The sequence below is a fragment of the Lissotriton vulgaris genome, chromosome 3_1 (genome assembly GCF_964263255.1).
Source record: "Lissotriton vulgaris chromosome 3_1, aLisVul1.2, whole genome shotgun sequence".
Classification (NCBI taxonomy): Eukaryota; Metazoa; Chordata; class Amphibia; order Caudata; family Salamandridae; genus Lissotriton; species Lissotriton vulgaris.
Genome location: NC_141689.1, coordinates 83,750,049 through 83,772,055, shown reverse-complemented (window position 1 = coordinate 83,772,055; position 22,007 = coordinate 83,750,049). Strand labels below are relative to the sequence as shown.

Genomic DNA, 22,007 nt, shown 5'->3' with positions numbered 1-22,007 from the left:
CACTTACCGGTATGTTTGCAGCTTCCGTGTTTTTAACAGAAAAGGCATTCAGTACTGTTTTGTTTCATTATGCACAAAACATTAGCTTGCTATGAAAGTGCAATTCTTATCATAAGTTAAAGTAACAGGCCCATACTGAGAAATGTAGAACTGCTGCAATAAATAGTTCCATCATCGTCTCCTCCTTTTGTGACCCAATGACACAAATTACCCCTTAAAGCAGTTATAGTGCCCCCATAAGATGAAATACAGAATAAACAATAATCACATTAACTCAGAGGAGTTTTACAGAAGTTGAATGAACTGTGTATGGATGCAACAGATGCTGCCTATGTGGTCAATGAACCCTTCGAAAGGTGGACAATAACAATTAGAGGTGATGAAATGACAAGCAACACATGTTTTGACTGCAGCAAATTAGTCTTATCTTGCCTTGCACCAATTGTCTGATCATTTATTAATTTTCTGAAATATGTTTTAACTTTTATTTCAGAGGCGATTTAAATATGCTGTGACAGCTTTTATGACATTAACGGTTCATTAAATCCATACTGCTTGGCATGTACAATTTCCTTTCTTGCCATATAGTATGTTTTTCTGCATTCGCTTACATCACATTTCATTTATCTTAAGCAGAGTGAAACAAAACCAATGATTCGTGTACATCTCTGCAAGATGCTGGTCCTTGGCTAACAAAGTCACACTTGAAGTGTGACCACCTTCATATTATAATGCTTTGAGATTTGTATATGAATTTCTGAAGCTAAAATGGGGAGGGGGGACTTCACAGACTAGTTCATAGCTACACCATCTGCCAGTGCTTTTATTTTGAGGGGATATCACGGCATAAACTATTGAGGAACCTTACCTTTATTGTAAGAACATTGGCCCGATTCCATGAAAAGCTTGGATGCATGGTAAAAACTGCTTAAATTAGACACATCGGCTATTGACGGCCAGTGATAGCCTGTAAGGCTGGAGAGATATGACCCCCACAGCCAGAGCTGCAGGAGTCGTCTAGCTGACGCATTTTAATCCTTCAAAAATTATAGATAGTTTTTGAGGGTATCATTTGATGGAAATACAGTAGGAAAAGGAAGCCAAAAGCTTGGGCAAAGGTAGATATTAAATTGGAGTCTTAAGTATTCAGCTTAAGAAAGAAGTGTAACGGGACACTTGGTTTGTGATTTGTAGTGAGAAGTATGTTCAAGAACTATTGACAGCAAATATATTTGTGTGGCCGAATGTGGGAACACATACACTTCTATGTGGAGGTAAGGACAGTTCTGGATTACCAAATAGGCAAAGCAGGCACCGGCCTATGGGCCCCACTCTTTTTAGGGGCCTGCGACAACCGATCAAAATAATATCGATTTGATCTTGAAATAAAAATACAATCAAGCTCTCTTAAATAATTTATGAAAGGTTGATTGTAATTTTCTTTCTATCTAATCAATATTATGTTGATTCGTTGTTGCTGGCCCCTAAAAGGATTGTTTAGTTCTGTGTTATAAAACTGGTTTATTAGGTCTCGCCTGTCGATGCGCATGCGCATCGAGCAAGGCGAGAGTATTGCGAGTTATCCACTCTTTATCCACACTGCAAGGAATCGTGGCGATTCCTTGCAGTGCCCGTGACTTTTAAGGTCAATGCGCATGCGCATTAAGCTTATGCGCATGCGCATTGACCTTAAAAGTCACGGGCGCGTGCACGTCCGTCTTTGTTTACCCGCTCCGCCCCCTCCCCTTCCCGCCGTCTCGCATTTCTCCTCCCCCCTCCCCTCTCTTCCCTCCGGCTTGTTTGTTTATTTGACCCGCTCCGCCCCCTCCCCTTCCCGCCGTGTCGCATTTCTCCTCCCCCTCCCCTCTCTTCCCTCCGTCTTTCTCTTCTCACTCATTCCTTTTTCCAATCCCACCCTCTCTCTGTTTAGTTTGCTCTCCCTTGTATACTTTTACTCTCTGTCATTTTTTTCTCTATTTCTCCCTCTCCCTTTTTGCCCCTTCCTGTAATTTCTTTCCGTCCCCCTCCCGCCGCCCGCCCATGTGCCTCTGCCTCCTACAACCCATCCCTCGCTTAACAATCTCAAACGCTCCGTCCTCGGCTGCCATCTCGCAGTTTGCTATTAATTAGCCCCTCTCAGTCTGGAAGACCAGCTCAGCCGGGGAATTATTATAATATGCATGAAATTAAAAATGATAAAAGAGCCGTCATTAACTCCCAATTCACCCCAGAGAGTGAGATATGGACAAAGCCGGAGATACGACACCGAATCTCTCTTCATCCTTTGCAGGCGCGAACAAGCCTATCACAGCGGCTGATAATGCATTCACCACGTAACAGTCACGGTTTAGTGGCTTACAAAAAGCTTCAATGGGATGTGCGTCTTCGCTTTTATTTACTAGCGCGCCCGGCTCCGGCCGCCATTCCGCACGTATCGATATCAGCTGCGATAATCACACGGCTCCTTTACACTGCGGTGCTAATCACGGGGTGACGAAGGGAGGGGGTGCAGCGCATCCCCCCACACCCGCAGCTCCCCCGCTTCTTGCAACTGGTCTTTCCCATGTAAGGAGTTCGGCTGGTCCTGCCAGCATGTATATATCAGGTAAGTGGCAACTGTGTGACAGTGAGAGTGTGTCGGCTGTGTGTCAGATAGGTGAGGGGCGGCCGGGCAGTGCTCACCTGTGTATTGAGCTCCGCATCTGCTTCGCTGGGGCTTCTGGGCCTTGGCATTCCGCATCCAGGGGTAATACTATAAAGTTATCTGCTGTTGGCGTCTGCTGTCTGGATGTGCAGGACCTCCATCATGAAGGACTTCCAGTTTTACCTCTCTCAATCCACTACTACATACACTAAATTATTGCAGGAACTGTAATGTTACTATGCCACTTAAATACTTTATAACAAACTTCAAGGAGTGCAACCAAAATACGCAACCGGCATTGTAAGTTAATATACAAAATAAAAACAATTGGAAAAACACCCTCAACCCCTCACCCTCACTCACTCACCCTCAACCCCTCACCCTCAACCCCTCACTCACCCTCACTCAACCACCCTCAACCTCACTCACCCTCAACCCCTCACCCTCACCCACCCTCACTCACCCTCACTCACCCTCACCCTCACCCTCACTCACCCTCACCCTCACTCACCCTCACTCACCCTCACTCACCCTCAACCCCTCACCCTCAACCCCTCACCCTCAACCCCTCACCCTCAACCCCTCACCCTCAACCCCTCACTCACTCACCCTCACTCACTCACCCTCAACCCTCACTCACTCACCCTCAACACCTCACCCACCCTCACCCTCACTCACCCTCAACCCCTCACCCTCACTCACCCTCAATCCCTCACTCACCCTCAATCCCTCACCCTCACTCACCCTCAACCCCTCACCCTCACTCACCCTCAATCCCTCACCCTCACTCACCCTCAACCCCTCACCCTCACTCACCCTCACCCACCCTCACCCTCACTCACCCTCACTCACCCTCAACCCCTCACCCTCACTCACCCTCACTCTCACTCACCCTCACTCACCCTCAACCCCTCACTGTCACTCACCCTCAACCCCTCACCCTCACTCACCCTCAACCCCTCACCCTCACTCACCCTCAACGCCTCACCCTCACTCACCCTCAACCCCTCACCCTCACTCACCCTCAACCCCTCACCCTCACTCACCCTCAACCCCTCACTCACCCTCACCCACCCTCACCCTCACTCACCCTCAACCCCTCACCCTCACACAGTGCAATAGGTCTCGGAGCATTTGAGTTAGAGCTTTTAGAAATGTTTATGGCTTTTTTTTAAATTCTTTAGCATTGGCTACAGGAAACAAAAATGCTAAAGTTTTACAAAAAAACCCATAAACAATTCTAAAAGCACTAACTCTAATGCTGCGAGACCTATTGCATTTCCAATGCTTGTGAATATTGTTGGTTGGTAAAATTAAAAACATATTAGGAGATAATTTGTGAGTGAGGCATCGAAATTTCCGCTGCCAAGGGGCCTAGACCGGTTTTAATCCATCCGGCACTGGGTAAGGAGTATGAATTTCAAGTTTGATTCCTTACTCCCAGACATGGAAGGTCTTTGAAGGATTATTCACAGCGTGCCTAGAGAAAAGGAACCAACATGCTGGTGTTTAGGGCTTCAGGGATGATTTTTAGTTTGTGAGTCACAAGTGCACATTACGGGTAATCAATATAAATAAAATGGTGGCATTAGCAGATAATGGCAACTGAGATTAAAAGGGTGCAGGGAACATTTTCTGTAATTAAATTGCCCTTCTTAAAATGAAGTGAAAACTACATCTGAACAACAAAACCAACTGTAAGAGAAAAAGGTCAATGACAACAGCTTTTATAGGAACAATCTGGTGGAAGAGAGGTGGCATTCACCGGCCCAGATATTGAGAAAATCATCCAGACATTGTGGGCTGTGGTTCGTTTAGTAGCCAGCTCCATTATTCGAACTGGCAATATGTTCGGCAATCCTAGTTGTCAATATAATAATATAATAGGAAGTTAAAAATGTATGTTTAAACGAGTTTGGATTGTTAAACTATTTTGCACATTTGACACTTCTGAGAGAAGATGGACTATTGACATGATGTACAGAAGGAAATGGGCATGGTTTAGTATATAGTCAAATGTTCTCTAATTGTCCTGTGGGCCTGACTCTAAAAAGTGCATTGCTCGATATGAAGCATGAGAACGCCCATTTCCAGTATTACCTTCTATAGTGTTGTACATTCTCCTATAGTAATATTGATATTATCTAATTTGTAAAGGCCTTCTTAAGCATAAAGAAGCTGAATGCAATTTGGAGCATTTGCAAGTTTGACATACCTTTTAAATGAACACATGCTACATTGTCTGTGGCAAAGCAGGACCACATTACCACAAGACCAAATGTATCACTATAAACTCCCAGAAGTACTCAGAAACCTAAAGAACAAGTTACTTACCTTCGGTAACGCTTTTTCTGGTAGATACAGTATCTGCCTGTGGATTCCTCACCTTGTGAATATCCTCCCTTGCGCCAGCAACGTTCGGAAAATTCTTTGTAGCACGCCGGCGTGGACGACGTCATAGGAGCACGGCACTGCGCGCGACTCCGTCTGACGTCACCGACTCCTCATGAGGCCCACGTCGGCGCAATGACGTCTGTTCCGCCCTTTTTTTCGTGTCTCCGAGGCACCCGGACGGACCAACAAATATATACAAATATACAATGTACACAGTACACGCAATCCAAAAACACACTAAAAGTGCATAGCAAAAGCATAAAATACATACGTACATAAACCTAGGAATAGCAGAGTGGACAACGGGGAGGCGGGTGGGTCAGTGAGGAATCCACAGGCAGATACTGTATCTACCAGAAAAAGCGTTACCGAAGGTAAGTAACTTGTTCTTCTGATAGATACATCTGCCTTGTGGATTCCTCACCTTGTGAATAGAGTCCCATAGCAGTCCCCACTCCCGGAGGAGGGTGTCCACCCTGCTACACCAGGAAATCTTGGAGGACGGAGCGCGCGAAGTGGCCGTCCCTCCTCACCTCAGCATCCAAGCAGTAGTGCTTCGCAAAAGTGTGGAGGGAGGCCCATGTTGCGGCCCTGCAAATGTCCTCAACAGGAACACCTCTAGACAATGCAGATGTTGCAGACTTCGCTCTAGTTGAATGAGCTCTAATACCCTCAGGAGGGTCCTTACCCGCCAGAGAGTAGCAAATCTTGATGCACAGGATACTCCACCTTGAAAGTGTGCGCTTGTGCACTGCTCTGCCCTTCTTGCAGCCAGCAAAACCCACGAAGAGCTGATCGTCAACACGATAGTCCTTAGTCCTATCAAGATCGAAACTAACTGCTCTCTTCGGGTCCAAGCGATGAAGCCTCTCCTCCTCCTTGGAAGGGTGTGGGGGAGGATAAAAGGTAGGAAGGGTAATGGATTGTCCTATATGGAAGGGAGTTACCACCGTAGGCAGAAAAGCAGCCCTGGTCCTGAGAACCATTCTTTCAGCATGAATGGACAAGAACGGGGGCTTGGAACTAAGAGCCTGAAGCTCACTTACCCTCCTTGCCGAGGTAATTGCAACCAAGAAGACCGTTTTAAAAGAAAGAAGCCACATGGGACACTTGTGCAACGGTTCAAACGGAGAACCCATCAGAAAAGTTAACACAAGATTCAAGTCCCAATGAGGAACAATAAAAGGAGAAGGAGGGAACTTATTAGTGAGTCCCTTCAAAAATCTTAACACTACAGGAGACTTAAAAAGAGAGGGCTGATCCGGCAAACAGAGAAATGCCGACAAGGCCGAAAGATATCCTTTGACCGTAGCAACAGCAAACCCTTGCCGTGCCAGAGAAAGAGCAAACAACAAAATGTCAGACAAATGAGCCTTCAAGGGGTCAACATCCCTCGCTCTGCACCAAGAGACAAACGTAGACCATCTATACGAATAGATGGACTTGGTGGAGTCACGCCTGGCAGAAAGAATGACATCCACCACATCGTGAGGGAGAGAAAAGGAATTCAAGTTGCCCCGTTCAATCTCCAGGCATGAAGGTGTAATGTCTGGAGGTTGGGCTGTAGAACTTGCCCCTCCACCTGAGAGAGGTCTGCCCGGAGAGGGAGACGGAGCGGCGGGCGAGAGGAGAGGTGGAGAAGGTCCGAGTACCACACCCTTCTTGGCCAATCCGGGGCGACCAATATGACTTGCGCCCGGTCTTGGCGAATCTTCCTCAGAACCCGAGGAATCAAGGGTATGGGGGTTAACGCGTAAAGGAGCTGACCTCCCCAGCTCAACTGAAACGCGTCCCCCAATGCTCCTTGCATCGGATACTGGAGACTGCAGAATGACGGGCAGTGAGCATTCTCGCAAGTGGCAAACAGGTCCACCCGTGGAGTTCCCCACATCTGAAAGATGTCGTGAACAACCTCCGGGTCAAGCCTCCACTCGTGATCGGCAGAGAACTGCTGACTGAGAACGTCTGCACGAACGTTCAGAACTCAGGCCAGATGATTTGCCATCAGACAAATCTGATGATCTTGAACGCAGGACCAGAGACGCAGAGCCTCTTTGCAGAGACACTGCGACCCTACTCCTCCCTGCTTGTTGATGTACCACATCGCGGTCGTGTTGTCCTTCAGGACTTGGATCGACTGACCGCGAAGGGAAGGGAGGAAGGCCTTGAGCGCCAGACGTATCGCCCGCAACTCTAGAAGGTTGATGTGAAGCAACCTTTCCTCTGGAGACCAAAGACCCTTGACCTCCAGATCCCCCAGATGAGCACCCCACCCTAAAGTGGATGCATCCATTATCACCGTGGCCACCGATGGTGGTAGCTGAAAAGGCTTTCCTTGTGACAGATTGCCTTCCACACCCCACCAAGACAGATCCGCTGCAGTTTCTCTGGAGATCTTCACTGACTCCCTGAGATCTCCGTTGTGCTGATACCACTGCCTGCGGAGGCACCACTGGAGTGCCCTCATGTGCCAGCGTGCATGGTTGACCAACAGAATACAAGAAGCCATCAGACCGAGCAGGCGAAGGACCTTCAGGACTGGAACAGCCGCTCCATTGTAGAATAAAGGAATCATTTCCTGAATGGAAATATCGGGAGTAGCACCCCTGACCCCTCTCCTGCTCCGGAACCACCTCTATCGCACCTTTTCTGAACAGAGCCAGGACTTCTTCCTGCAGGCGAAGCAGGTGGTCCTCCGAACAATAACCCTGGTAATTGGGAGGGAACTCCTGGAAAGGAAGTGCATACCCATTTTCTACGAGATTGAGAACCCAAAGATCTGATGTAACCGATTCCCAACCCCGTAGAAAATGAGTAAGCCGACCCCCTACCGGACCCACATGATCCAGAATGGCGGATCTAGGGCTGCTTTGCTGTTGAGGAAGAGGAGGAGGAGGAGGCCTGGCGTCCACGAGCACGGCCCCTTTGTTTTCCTCTGTATGTCTTATACAGAGGGTTCTGTCGCTGCTGCTGCTGCTGCTGACCTTGGTTATAGGAACGAAAAGTGGATCTGCCAAATCCCCTAAACTTCCTAGTTGCAGAACCCCTTGCCTGAAGGCCCAAAGACCTCGCCGTCGCCCGGCTGTCCTTAAATCTCTCCATGGCCACATCCGCTTTCTTACCAAAGAGGCCTGTCCCATCAAATGGAAGTCCAACAAGGTAGACTGTACATCAGTAGAAAAATCAGAAGATTTAAGCCATGCGGCTCTTCTGGTTGCAACAGTAGAGCCCATAATCCTGGCAACAGAGTCCACCGTGTCCATGCCACTCTGTATTACCATACGGGCTGCAGCCTGAGTATCGGAGACCACTTCATTAAAGTTCTTCCTATCATCCTCTGGAAGTTTAGATGAGAGTTGTTTCACAGAGTCCATCAATGCATGAACATATCTCCCCAACAGGCAAGTAGCATTAGTAGATTTTAAAGCCATGCTACCCGAGGAGAAAATCTTTTTCGCAGACTGGTCTTGTCTGCCGGCACCTGAGGGAACGAACCTGCAGACCTGTTGGAACAAGCGGCCTGCACCACCAGACTCTCCGGAGAAGGATGTGAAGAAAGAAATTCAGGGTCACCAGGAGCCACCCTGTAACGCCTTGCCACCGACCTGGAAACCGCAGGAGCAGTCAAAGGCCTCTTCCAAACCTCCTTTATTGGCTCTGTTAATGCATCAGTGAATGGAAGAGTAGGCTCTATTATAGAAGAAGGCGAATGTAAAACCTCCGTGAGGATGTTGGGCTTGTACTTAACAGTGGGCAAAGTAAAACCAAGCAAATCCGCAGCCTTCCTAATCACGACGTGATAAGGAGCAACGTCCTTGGATGGTGTATCCGAAACAGATGGCAAACCCCACTTAGGAGAAAGTTCCAGGCCACTAGCGCTTTGGAGGTCCTCAAAACAATCCCCCTGTTCCGAAGACTCCTTGCCAGAGTGATGTTTAGAGCGATGCTTACTCCTCTTGTGCTTCTTCCTCGAGGAGCTCGAAGCATGACCCGAAGCCGACTTGGATCCAGACCTCGACCTCTCTCTGGACCTCGAAGCCGACCTCGACCGCGACATCTGCCTCGACTTCGAGCGCCTGGAAACCGACCTCTAAGACCTTCCAGCTTCTCTTTCTTTCACCTTCGCAAGAAGAAGCTTCACCTCCCGCTCTCGCAAGGCCTTGGGGTTCATCTTACAGCAGGAACGACAGTTCTTAACATCATGGTCCGACCCAAGACACCACAGACAATCGGAATGCGGATCAGTGATCGACATCATTCGGGCACAGGAACCACACTGCTTGAACCCCGTCTTCCTCGACGACATCCTCGACGAAGAAGAAAATCTCAAAAGAGAAACAGTTACACAAAATAGCAACAAGATACTCAAAGTATCGCAGAAGATCCCAGAAACCGTTAGCGTCGACGACGCGGAAAAAAGGGAACTGACGTCATCAACGTGGGGTCTTATGAGGAGTCGGTGACGTCAGACGGAGTCGCGCGCAGTGCCGTGCTCCTATGATGTTGTCCACGCCGGCGTGCTACAAAGAATTTTCCGAACGTTGCTGGCGCAAGGGGGGATATTCACAAGGTGAGGAATCCACAAGGCAGATGTATCTATCAGAAAAGCAATCTAGGATCCTGGGAGTGGCAGAAGATCAAGTTAGACAGAATAAAAATAAATTTATAGGAAAGGAACATAACTCAAGTTTTTAAAGGTCAGTCTACGTACCTTCTTTCATGATTTCCCAGCTGTTCCACACCGATCCCACACACAAAATTGGCAGACCAAGTTCACCTTGAAAAAGTGTCTGAAAATTGAAAATCATAGAAAGTTAATTATCAAACAAACATTACTAGTTTCTGACTTTGCTGTTGGACTTTAAGTGCTAAGATACAGTAACAGATCATGTTGTGCAGCAGATGTGATGTGCATACTTACAAGGGTTGGCTGCAGACTATCAGAGTGCCAAGCCGCCCTTTATATTGGAAGAAGGTGAGTGGGTCGTCTCCTGCTGCCCACACACAGATCAGCCAACATCATTGGATTGGTGCACATGGAATTTGCTTACCAGAAAGAGCACTGTCATGTGTAGCCCCCACCCCGGATACCAGATCTGGATGTCAGACTACCAAAGAGGAATTCCCAATAGCACCTTTTGCCCCACACATTGTCTACCCAGAGCACTGCCACCCCTCACTGAGCCAGTCCTCCGTTAGCGCCCTCCAGTATTTACATCTGTCCTTGATGCATCGCTCTCCTAGTCCTTTTCTTGATCTGCATTAAAACCCATGTGTTGCTCTCTGACTAGGCTTGCGCTGTGTAAGTCACATGCATTTGTACGCACTGTATACTGCTGAAAACATGGTTAAAGTTAGCAGCTAATTTACACTGTGCTCTGGCTTTTTAACCACATTATGCTAATATGATATGATACTGTAGTATGCTGTACTCTATGAACATGCGCTGCTCTGTGACATCAAGTGTGACATCAAGTGTGACAAAGAATGTTCTTTTTTTTTGTGTAAGATTTTATTGAAGCTTGCCATCATTACAATGTCAGTACGTCACATCAGAAGAAGTCATTGCATATTCAATCGCATTTCTGTACTGTTACACAGCTATTCAGCCGACAACCTTCCGGTCCGGCAGCAAACGTTTGGTATAGTGCAAAATGCAACAAGGATACAGTGACAGAATATATGACATCTTACTTTTATGTTATTTTTTGTTTTAAAGTTAAGAACAGAAAAATTAGACTCCTGCATAATGTATAGTCACAGTAAATCATCACAGTTGAATTCAGTGTCATTTGCCGGTACCAGGTTCCCAGGCTACTACCCCTCCCTCTCTGAGCACCAAACTAAGTGAAGCCCCCATCAGACGAATCCTATTCCCCTACACTCATCTACACCTATCCCCCGGTCTCATTCATCCAGCTCGTCATCATCTTCTGAGCTGTCGTCCTCTTCTTCCGGCAGTGGCTCATACAAATCCCCCCCTATATCTGTTCCATGCTTCCCAAACCTTGTTCCACTTGTGGGGGTTGGCCCTCATTTTATACACTGTGCGTTCGGTTAGCATAAGTCTATCCATCGTCCTACACCACCGTGCTAGAGTAGGTGTTTCTGCCACTCCCCATCTCTGTGCAGTGTCGTGTTTGGCCACCATAGTCCCAATAGTGACCCATTGTTGTTGCCGGAGTGTCAGATCAGTCCCCTCCCACACATTCAACAAGCACATACGAGGTTCCGGTGTCAAGGGTCTGGGAAATGGTGCGCATGACTTGCTGCCAGTAGCTCGAGATGGCCGGACACTCCCAAAGCGTGTGCAGTAGTGTTCCCTCCTCCCCACACCCCCTGAGACAATACGGGGTTTCCACCCTGTGCATTTTGTGAAGAGAGGTCCTTGTGTAATATACTCTATGCAGTATTTTAAGTTGTATGAGCCTAAACCGGGCTGAAACCCCCGCCTCCCTTGGTGATGCTAATGCAGCATTCCAATCGGTCTCGTCCATAGCACCTAAGTCAGCTTCCCATTTCTCTTTCAGTCGTTGTAAGGGGTCCGGGAGATTGTTCAGTAACTTGCGGTATGTAAGCGAGGTAGCGCGTGTTTGCATAAAGTCTGTGAGAAGTCGGTCTTCCAAAGGTGAGGACTCTGGAACAGTGGACCCTGGTTCAATTACTGCCATTAGTGCGTGTCTAATTTGTATGTATCTATAAGTTTCAGTGGGGGCTAATGCGTATTGTTGCTGCAGTTGCGGGAAAGGGATCACCCCTGTAGTGGTCCATAGGTCCCCCACCGTCGAGATTCCAATAGTATCCCATTGGGTAAAACCTTTACTGGATCTAAGACAGCCTAGTTGTTTAGTGTCCCATAGTGGAGTAAGCTTGGTTATGACTCCCTTCCATTTAAGCCGTGTCAGCGCTCTATACCATATTGTTACTGTGTGTTTGGTTGGGCCGAGCAATCGCTTCTATAGGCTTGGATTATACAGTGGGGCCAGTAAACTATGCGTTCCCAATTACGCTCTGTCTGCTAGATATGCCGGGTCATCATGTGGGGCGTGGATCCATTGATTAATGACTTTGAGCGGTGACGCCCAATAGTAAAGCTGCATGTTCGGCAAAGCTATCCCTCCGTCATACCACCCACGATTGAGCTTAATATGCGCTATTCTGGGCGGACGTTCTCCCCACAGCAGATCGGTCATTACTGCCGTCACTTTTCGGAAATAGGAAGGCGAGATCAGATCTGGGGTATTCTCCAGCACATATAGGAGGCGCGGGAGTGCCATCATCTTAAATAATGCCGCGCGCCCCAGCAGTGTGAGGGGCAGGGCTTTCCAGTGACGTACATCCGCCTTCAGGCAAATGAGCGGGGGTGCCAAGTTCTGATCATAAAACACACCCGCGTCACCAGTTACGTGTATGCCCAGATATTTAAATGAAGTATCGGCTACTACCAACGGGCAATTGTCGGGGAGGGGCGGCGCAGGACCTTTCAGGACGTAGAGGACTGACTTTGTCCAGTTGATCGTATATCCGGAGGTCAAACCATGTCTATCACAGATTGCCAACAGTATCGGGATGCCCACCTCCGGGTTAGATAAATAAATTAGCATGTCATCAGCATATAAGGATATTCTATCTTCCCAGGCGTCACCCAATGTTAGTCCTTTCAACAGTGGTGTAGTCCTAATAACAGTAGCGAGCGGTTCCAGCACCAGTGCAAACAATAGAGGGGATAATGGACAGCCCTGACGTGTCCCTCTGGCCAGAGGGATCGCTCGGGAGATGTGGCCATTGGCTGCTATATGTGCAACCGGGTTCGTGTATAAGAGTTTAATCCAGGAGAGGAATTTGGGGCCAAAACCCATATGGGCCAGGACTGCGAATAAATATTGCCACTCCACCATATCAAAAGCCATTCTGGCATCTAGTGACAGAATGGCTGCCGGCTCCAGTAGCAAATGGGCTCGCGCCAATGCCCCATGCACACGCCAGAGGTTTAATGCCGTGCTTCTATGTGGCATGAAGCCTGACTGGTCCGGGTGGATCAGGTGTTTTAAGTGCGCGGTCAGTCTATTCGCAATCAGTTTTGCCAGAATTTTTGCTTCTGCATTGAGCAGCGAGATTGGGCGATACGACGCACAGTCCGTGGGCGATTTACCTGGTTTTGGGATGGTCACTATAGTCGCCAGTCATTGATCCAAGGGTAGAACCCCCGTTTCTCGACACTCTGCGAACATGGCTAACAGTGGTGAGCTCAGGGTGTCCGATACTGCTTGGAACCACTCAATCGGAATCCCGTTAGGGCCCAGCGCTTTACCCGTGTGCAGCGCACCAATTGCCGTCCGGAGCTCCTCCTCCGTTAGGTCTGCCTCCAGTTCAGACACCGCCTCCGGTGATAGAGTTTCGACCTGTATATCTTGAAGCGCCGTCACTGCCGCTTCAACCGTGACCACCACTCTTGGAGTATAGACTGCTTGGAAGTGGTCAGCTAAGATGTCTATGATCTCAGAGGGGCGCGTATGATATGTCCCTTCCGGATCTTGCAGTTGTAAAATGTGTCTACTGCCTTCACTTTTTTTATCCAACCAGGCCAACAGTTTGTTGGCTTTGTCGCCTATATCATAGACCCTATGCGCAGTCGTCTCAATATTTTCTATTGTCCGTCGTCTGAGAAAATCGTCATGTTGCTGTTGGCAGAGGTGGAGTGAGTGGCGTGTGTCCTCCGATGGAAGTGCCATATGGGCCGCATTAGCCTGTTCCAATTTTAGTTCTAGTGCTAACAGTTCTTGTTTCTGTGTACGTTTATGTCTCGTGATCGTCGCAATCGCCTGCCCTCTAAGCACTGTTTTATAGGCTTCCCACAGGGTTGTTGGGGAGGACACTGAGCCAGCATTTTCATTAAAGTAGTGATTAGTCGCTTTCTTTAAGTCTTTGCGGAATTCTGTGAGGAATTTTGAGGTAACCAGGGTAGATTGGGTAAATTCTCTTTCGTGCTGTCGCTGTACAGGATATGGTCATGGTCAAGGGGGAATGATCTGATATACCCCGGGGTCTTATCTGTACATCATTGATCGTGAGTCGGCCACCCCCCAGTGTAAGAAAATAATCAATACGGGATAGGCAATCGTGTGTGGCCGAATAATAAGAGTATTGCCGATCCTCGGGGTGCAAGTGTCGCCATATGTCAACCAATCCCTGTGCCTCCATGAACTCGCTGAATCTGGTCGGGTCTGGTGAGTTCGTCCGGGTTGGGAACCTATCTTGTGTAACATGAGCCAGTGCGTTGAAGTCTCCTCCCACCACTAGGTCTCCGTCCGGGAGCTCCAGAAGGAACTTCCCCAGGTCCGGAAGTGCCGATGCATGTAGTGCTGGTGGGATATACACAGACACCACATTAATGGATATCCCTTCCCACTGCCCACAGACTGCAGCAAAGCGGCCATGACCATCAGTCCTAGTAGCCTGTTGTATGAATCGTGATGCCTTCTTCACTAAGATGCCCGTCCCCCGGGACCCGAAGTGAACTGAATGCGTCACCATGCGGTATCCTCGCCTATCTAAAGCCTTGCTAGCTGCACCCACTAAATGCGTCTCTTGAAGAAGGACCAGGTCGCAATTTATTCTTCTAATATTCTGGAGAACCAACCCTCTCTTTACCTTGTCCCCCAAACCCCTGACATTCCACGACATTATTTGCAACGGCGGCACAGGCCCCGCCTCGGGCCATCCATCATGTTACTGGGCTGTGGCGGTCCTGCCATCGTAAGATTGTAAACAGAAACACAGACCCATAGGACGAGGCAGCAATGTGTCCTATAGAAACCCATCCCCATGGGTGCCCACATTCGTATGCTGTAACGGGTCCAGTGTCCTCAGATCAGTACCGGTATGCCCGGTGTGTGAAATCCGGCATAATGTGAGTATAGTGATTGTCAGTGTAAACAGTAGAGTCAAACAATGCAAACCATCAAACCTTATGAACCCCCCCATGCCCTGAACTCCCACCCTCCCTGCTTCCCTGCCACACGGACTCAAAACTGCCCGCCACCCCAATTTAGCAGAGTGCTTGAACCCACCCAGATAGAAATACAAGGTTACTTGCTCGTTGGGGGTGAGGAATACTCCGGAAACAGCGACCCCTCATACCCTCTGCAGAGGCCTTCAGCCCAGTGTCCATGGCAGTCCCGGCGTCAGTCCCATATCAAGAATGTCTCATACCTGCCGGGCCGTCAAATATCCACCTCCTGGTCTGCATCAGCATTGTCTCTCATCGGCGAGCTTCTGGCGTTGTCTAGGTCCTCTTCTCGGACATTGTCTTGATCCATCAGTTGTTGGCCATTTTTAGTTTGTCCCGGGCGGCGGGATTGAGAGGCAGGACGCCAGCCATCCAGCCAGTCCAGGGCAGTTTCTGGATTATCAAAAAACCATGTCCTGTTCTCCGCCACCACCCGCAGTTTAGCCGGAAATATCATGGAGTTTTGAATCTCTCTCCTCCTGTGTTCCTTCTTTACGTCCAGAAACGTTTTTCACTTCCTGGCCACCTCCGCTGTATAGTCCGGGAAGAATGCCAATGTGGAGTTCAGAATCTTTACGGGTGGGGAAACCCTCGCTGCTTGGAGGATGGCATCCATATCACGAAAGTTGAACAGTCTCGCCAGGATCGGTCTAGGGGAAGCCCCCGGTTTAGGCTGTCCTCCCGGGACTCTGTGCGCCCTTTCGACTGAGAAGAACGCTGATAGTCCTTTGGGTTGAAGGTGCGATTTGATGAGTTCCTCCACAAAAAGATCAGTTGCTCTAGTGGCTTCTGATTCCGGAACTCCAAGAATTCGTATATTATTTCTTCTGGAGCGCCCTTCCTGATCATCCAGCTTGTCCTTTAGCAGTTTATTCTCTGCGACGACCGCCTCCATAGCTGTCTGGAGTTCTGACACGTCCTCCACCAGCGATTTTGTGACCAGCTCCAGTGACACCACTTTTTCGGCCATTTTGTGGAGATATGCCCGAATGAGAGTTATTTCGGTCGAGATGGAGCCTACCGTCGTCTGGACCTGCGTGAGTGCTCTCATTACATCACCAAGGGTCGCCTTTTCCGTCCCCACGTTGTCCACCGTTTTCGTGGAGGTGTGCCGTCCGTCTGCTGGAGGGGACGCAGTTTTATCATTTGTGTACCGTTCGATACGTGTTTGGGTCATGCCGCCTTTAGAACCCTTTCCCACCCTGAGAGATGGTCCCTTAATGGGTATCTCCAGGGTGAGACCAGGCATCCCCGGCGGTCTGGTGGGGCCGTTAGTGAAGATGAGGCAAGCTAATGCCCAGAGTTGCCGAGTGTGATCACTGATCAGAGTGGGCACCGAGGCGAGAGAATTATCGAGTCCGCTGACCCTGGTCTAGAAACCTGCCGCGCCGGGAATCGAACCCTGGTCCCGGGCCGTCCTCTGCTCTCGGGTCTGCCGCCTCTAACCAGTGAGCCACACTACTTCATTTTCAGTGGTTATATTTGGTTAAAGTTCATACTTCTAAAATCACCAGACTAAGTTCCAAACCACTCTAATACAATTTTAGAACTGAACATATACCAGGTAGATAAAACCTCAGGACCGAATATTTGTCAATGTCAGTGTTGCTATGCCGATGAAGACTGTTTTGTTGCAGCTATAAATGCATTTTTCAACAAGAGGGTTCTCTGAAAATGAGTAGTTTGATAAGCTCAGATCAGATAAAGTACTTAATAAGGTAATTGAATACATAATACATGGGTGGCTCAAAGAACAGAACCTACCAGGAGAAATATAACCTTACGCCAAGATTGCAGATGAAATGTCCCTAGAAGACAAAAACATTATTATGTGGGGTGACAGGTTTATTCCACCAGAGAAGTTGAGGGCACACATAGTTGAACTAGGGCATGAGGGTCACCTTAATCTACCCAACACTAAAAGGAGGATTCGTAAAATCTGTTGGTGGCCGTCAACGGACATTCAAATATCGAGGTAGTCAAGTAGTGTGTCATATGTTGCACCAGTGATAAAGTGGTTAAAACGTTCACACCTCCTTGTCAAGCTGTAGAGTTGCCCGAAAAACCCTGGATGAAACTTGTTGTGGATTTCATTTGGCTGTTCCACATCTTGTGTAACAAATACAAATATGCTGTGGTAGTTGCAGATTATTACAGTGAGTGGTGGGAAGTACAGTTCATGATAGATCCCAGGACAAAAGGTGTCAAAGTTTTTCCAAAACATTTTTGTGAGAGAAGAATTTACTAAAGAAATAGTGCCGGACAACGGAATTCAGTTAGTGTCAAAAGAAATGTGCACATTTTTTCAACAAGTTAGAATGTTGCATCGTAGAGTAGCTCTTTATCAACACCAGGCCAATGTTTTTATCGAGTGCATGATCCGCATTTTGGTGGAGTGTATACAGTGGGCTGTGAGCAACAGGGAAGAAGTTATAAAGGCGAAACAGAGTATGTTGTGGGCGTATCGCAACACACCAAATCATTTGTCTGGGAAGAGTCAATTTAAAATATTGAGGGGGAGATCATCAGCATTTGAGATGTGTCCTGCTTGGATGAGGAAGTGGGGTTTGCGTGTGATGCCTGCAGAAAACATTCAACCCAAAACTGAATCCAAGGCAGTAGTGGACAGTAAAAGAATAAAGAAAGTACAACTAGAAGGTACTAGATTTTGAGAGAGCGGGCCTAGGGTGCAAGTGGGGGATTGGGTTAGAATTAAGCATCCCTGCAAGGTCTCGAAGGGGCTATCTAAATTTGGTTTGCCTGTAAGAAAGTTGGTGCTGGAGCAGTAAGTCTCCAGTAAGCTGTGGAGTTGTTAGAGTTCATAAGAAGGATTGGTGGAATATATCTAGAGTGTACAGGTTGCCTGAACAGCTCAAGATAAATGGTGAAGAAAAGATCAGTAACAAAGAGGAAGGTCAAACGAACGAACCAGGGAAAAGTGGAAGAAGAGTGAATCCACCAAAGAGATTTGGATGGTAGTGTTTTTCCTTTGAAGAGAGTTTGAATCCATTTGGATAGGAGGGTAGGTTCTTTCTGAAGTAAACCTGTGTTTCATTTAAATCAAAATATGTCTTAATTTACGTTTTGTATACATTTTAGTTTCTTTCTGGAATGCTCTCAGTTGTGTCCTTGCGTGCATTCAGTTTTCGTTAGTTAGCTCTATATTAATTAAATCTTTAAGTTGTCAAATAGGTATATTATTTATATGACAAGCTGCTAAATAGCATTATATGTTTAGTGATGCATGTTTTAACACTTTTTTTAAATTTTGTAAAGAAAGGAGATGTTGCAGTAAGATGCACTGTATGAACATGTGCTGCCCTGACATCAAGAGTGACATAGGGTGCTCTATGGTGGAATGTATACACTAAACTAGAAAGTTGGTGCTGGAGCAGTAAGTCTCCAGTAAGCTGTGGAGTTGTGCGATCAAATAACACTATGTATTTCGACCTGGCTTGGAGTCTTCACTACAAATACCCACTGTACATGGCACCTCCAGTTGCCTCACAACATTTTATAGAAACTTTACCAAAGAATATAACACATGGGAGCAAACTACATATAACAATTTGGGTCTCCTGGAAGAAACAATGGGTTATTAATGATGGTTTTTTAGAATCTTTCAATAATGACTTCCTTCATTAGGCTGCACCACTTTGGTTGAACAGGAGGGCTATTATTGATCTTCAGTGATCAGATGATGAGAGGGGTATTCATACGATTATTGACTTAAACGTAGGAGATACCTTCAGAACCTTCGAATTGTTACAGTCGGACTTCGGTCTAACACAGTCACAAAGATGGAGATACTGGCCGTCACGGCATTGTCTCCAAGGTATACTGGGAAAGGACCCTGTCCTTCTCCTGGACTCTCCTTTTCTGTGCTATATCAGATGTTGGGGAGTCTCACGGGCCCTGTTTCGAACCTATACCAGAGCCTTCTAGACAATCTGTATTCCAAAAGCACGCAGCTGGCACTGAAACGGACTGGTCAGGTGCGGCCTGGAACTGCCCACTCTGGACCGAATGTATGGCACATCATGACGGGCGGCACAGGTTCATTTTTCCCACTTCAAGACCTCACATGACTGGTGTGTGTCCCCCTATAAATTGCACAGATCCAACTTACTATCCCATGACGCTTGCTTGAGATGTACTGCTAGAGGCTTAGACCTCTACCATATTCTGTGGTCCTGCCCCCACATAGCTCTATACTGATGGGCTATCTGACAAAAGCTCACACCACTGATCTTCTGTCTTTCTCCAGTTCTGGCAAAATTGGTCTCTTACACAACTTTCTAGGTAAAGTGGACACTACCTCACAAGTGGATGTTGGTGGCGACAGCCCTAATACTCGCAAGATCTGTACTATCAGACACTGGTGCTCCTGACAGGTGCCCACACAACACGAGTGGATTACTGAACTGCATAGCCTACCCAAACTACAGGATCAAATGTCCCTATTTAAAAACAAATGGGGGCCCTTTCTGCAAAAGCAAGACTCACAGAGCGTCGGCAAGTTAGAGGGCACCACCACGCAACTCCTCACATGATGCTTGGTGGAAGAGTTGAGGTGATCATGAGTAGGATCGCCCATCTTTGTGTGTAGTAGAATAGGGGTAATTCTTGGAAGTTTCGAAAGCTACTCTGACTGACTACTTGGCACATTCCACCTTTGGTGATGTTCGTTTCGTTGTGCTCATTACCGCTGTCCTGGTGGTGGGAGGGAAGGGGTTTTGATATTTCAGATGCCAAGTGAAGACTATATGGAGTAGACTTCTGGGACTTGTTAGTATTCACAACAGTGACTGGAAATTGTCTATTCTTCTAACCTTCTTTTCTTTTGCTTTACTGAGTCTTTTTCATTGATCCTTATTGTTATGTTATATTATATGTTCCTGCCTGGCATCCGAATCATATACTGCTGTGTGTTGATGTCTTCTTTTGAAAACCCAATAAAGAAAGTTCTTAAAAAAAACTAAAATAACAGGTACATGCATGTAAAAAGCAACTATCATGGTAGAGTAAAAGGATCAGGACTTTGTAGTTCAGTTTTAACTTCAGCAATTTGTGGTTATTCCAACAGTTTTGTTTCATGGTCTGCAGGAATCAGCAGATTCTTGCTTCGAAAATCTAAGTACAATGTTTTTATGTTATTGTTCTCACATGATTTGGTGCACATTTTTAAATTCCCTTGGTCACTATTTAGTCGCGGAAGCTCTCCACTGATATGGTCTATGGTACAACAACCATTACTTGGCTGCTCTATGTTGCTTTCCAGCACATCTTTCTCAATCAAACCTGCTTTCTGAGGAAATAAAGAATGTATAGGTTGCTATTCCTTCTCGGTTGTACTAAAAAAAAGTATACAATGCCATCCCTTTATCTTTCTTTCCTGCATGTCTTGAGCGTGTGTTCTAATGTCTCTCTCCTGGCATGTCCTGTTAGTCATGCTAAAGGCCAGATAAGAATATACTGAGCCATCAAAACACAACATTGCTGCTTATAAAATGCCAGTAAAAAAGAGAAACTTTGGGATAATCAAATATGTGCCTTTACATATTAATTTACAAAAATAAAAGAATGAAAAGCACTAACATTGATGCACCATCCCTTTCTAAGTACCAAAGCACCTACACACTGGGAAGTATCTGCTACAACCATGCACATCTGCCAATACCTTATGATAATCCCTCCCACATGACAAGATGAGAGGGGGAGGAGGAGGCACATTTTGAGTCTGTGATGATACCAAGACAATCAGAGTCTTACAATAAACTGAAAAGTCTCAGCAAGGATCGAGCGGGCAACCTACTTTTTAAAATAATCTGCCCATCGGATTCCAAAGAGCATGCTATCACTAATCAGAGATGAGCTTATAACAAACAGTTTTCTTTGTCAGGAATGGGCCAAGGGCATTCTATGTTCCAGGTAAAACCATATGTTGCTGCTAGAGTGCTCCCAGTAGCCATCCAACCAAGTAGACCACATTTTCTCAGCTATTTTCTTGTAATTTGCGAGCTTGCTATCATATACGGATATGCTGAACCTGGCATCTTAAATTACTAGCAATTCCAACAGAATTCAATTCAGTTCCTTAGTTTTATCCAGCTATCCACTTCTCTTTAAGGAACTACACTTTTCTTTTATGATGAGCTCAAAGTGGTTATCAAGATAACACATTCAAATGAGTTATCAATATGTAACATTATCACAACACAACTCAACCTTACAGCTGCAGACAAAAACAGCACCACAGAGGCATGGAGAATGAATGTTTAAGCCTCACTTCAGTTCTCTACTCTGGCAAATACTGACACAACCACTCCACAAATATATTTATTATGTCCCATTATAACATGCCTCGCTACACACACACGGCTGCTGACACATAAGATCCCAACCAACTAGGCAAAGTATTACACACAAACTGATAAATATAAGGAAAGTCTGTAGAGAAGATCCTGCTAAGACAGAGTACCAAACCAGTTAAACAAGTCCTGGATTCTTAGTTAGCCAAATGTGCATTACAGAACTTTTAATTCCACTTTTAGGTAGGGCCTGAATAAATCTTGGCGAGGGGAGTTTTGCTAACAAACATTCAGGACTGACTGAAGGGGTCACATATCAAATGTATAAACAACTATGTGGAAGAATTAGATGACAATGTGGGGAATTTAGTTCTCCATCAATTTTCTGTAGGAGTTGACCATGTTTTAAGACAGAGAAAGAAATTAACAATTTGTTTAGCTTAAGGGTGGAGAGTCTCCCTCCTAAGCTGGGAGTGTTGGTATGAATAATGAACCACATCAAAATAAGCACCAGAATATCCAGGCAAAAGGAGAAGATTATGCAATCATGCTATGAAAATCAGTAGGGGTATTTGGGATACTGGAACTGCTCATAACAATCTAATTATAAAACCCAACTAACATAGATGCATTCTCTGTGTCCTCACTG

The 22,007-nt window shown here is 46.7% G+C and overlaps 1 protein-coding gene across 1 annotated transcript in view; it reads right to left on the bottom strand.

Annotated features, from left to right (window-relative positions):
* NAGK (N-acetylglucosamine kinase) overlaps positions 1-22,007 on the bottom strand; it is a 196,607-nt gene that overhangs the window by 6,155 nt on the left and 168,445 nt on the right. Inside the window, exon 8 of the mRNA XM_086960108.1 lies at positions 9,750-9,828. Within this exon, the coding sequence (XP_086816234.1) occupies positions 9,750-9,828 (79 nt within the window). The remainder of the gene's footprint in view (positions 1-9,749; positions 9,829-22,007) is intronic.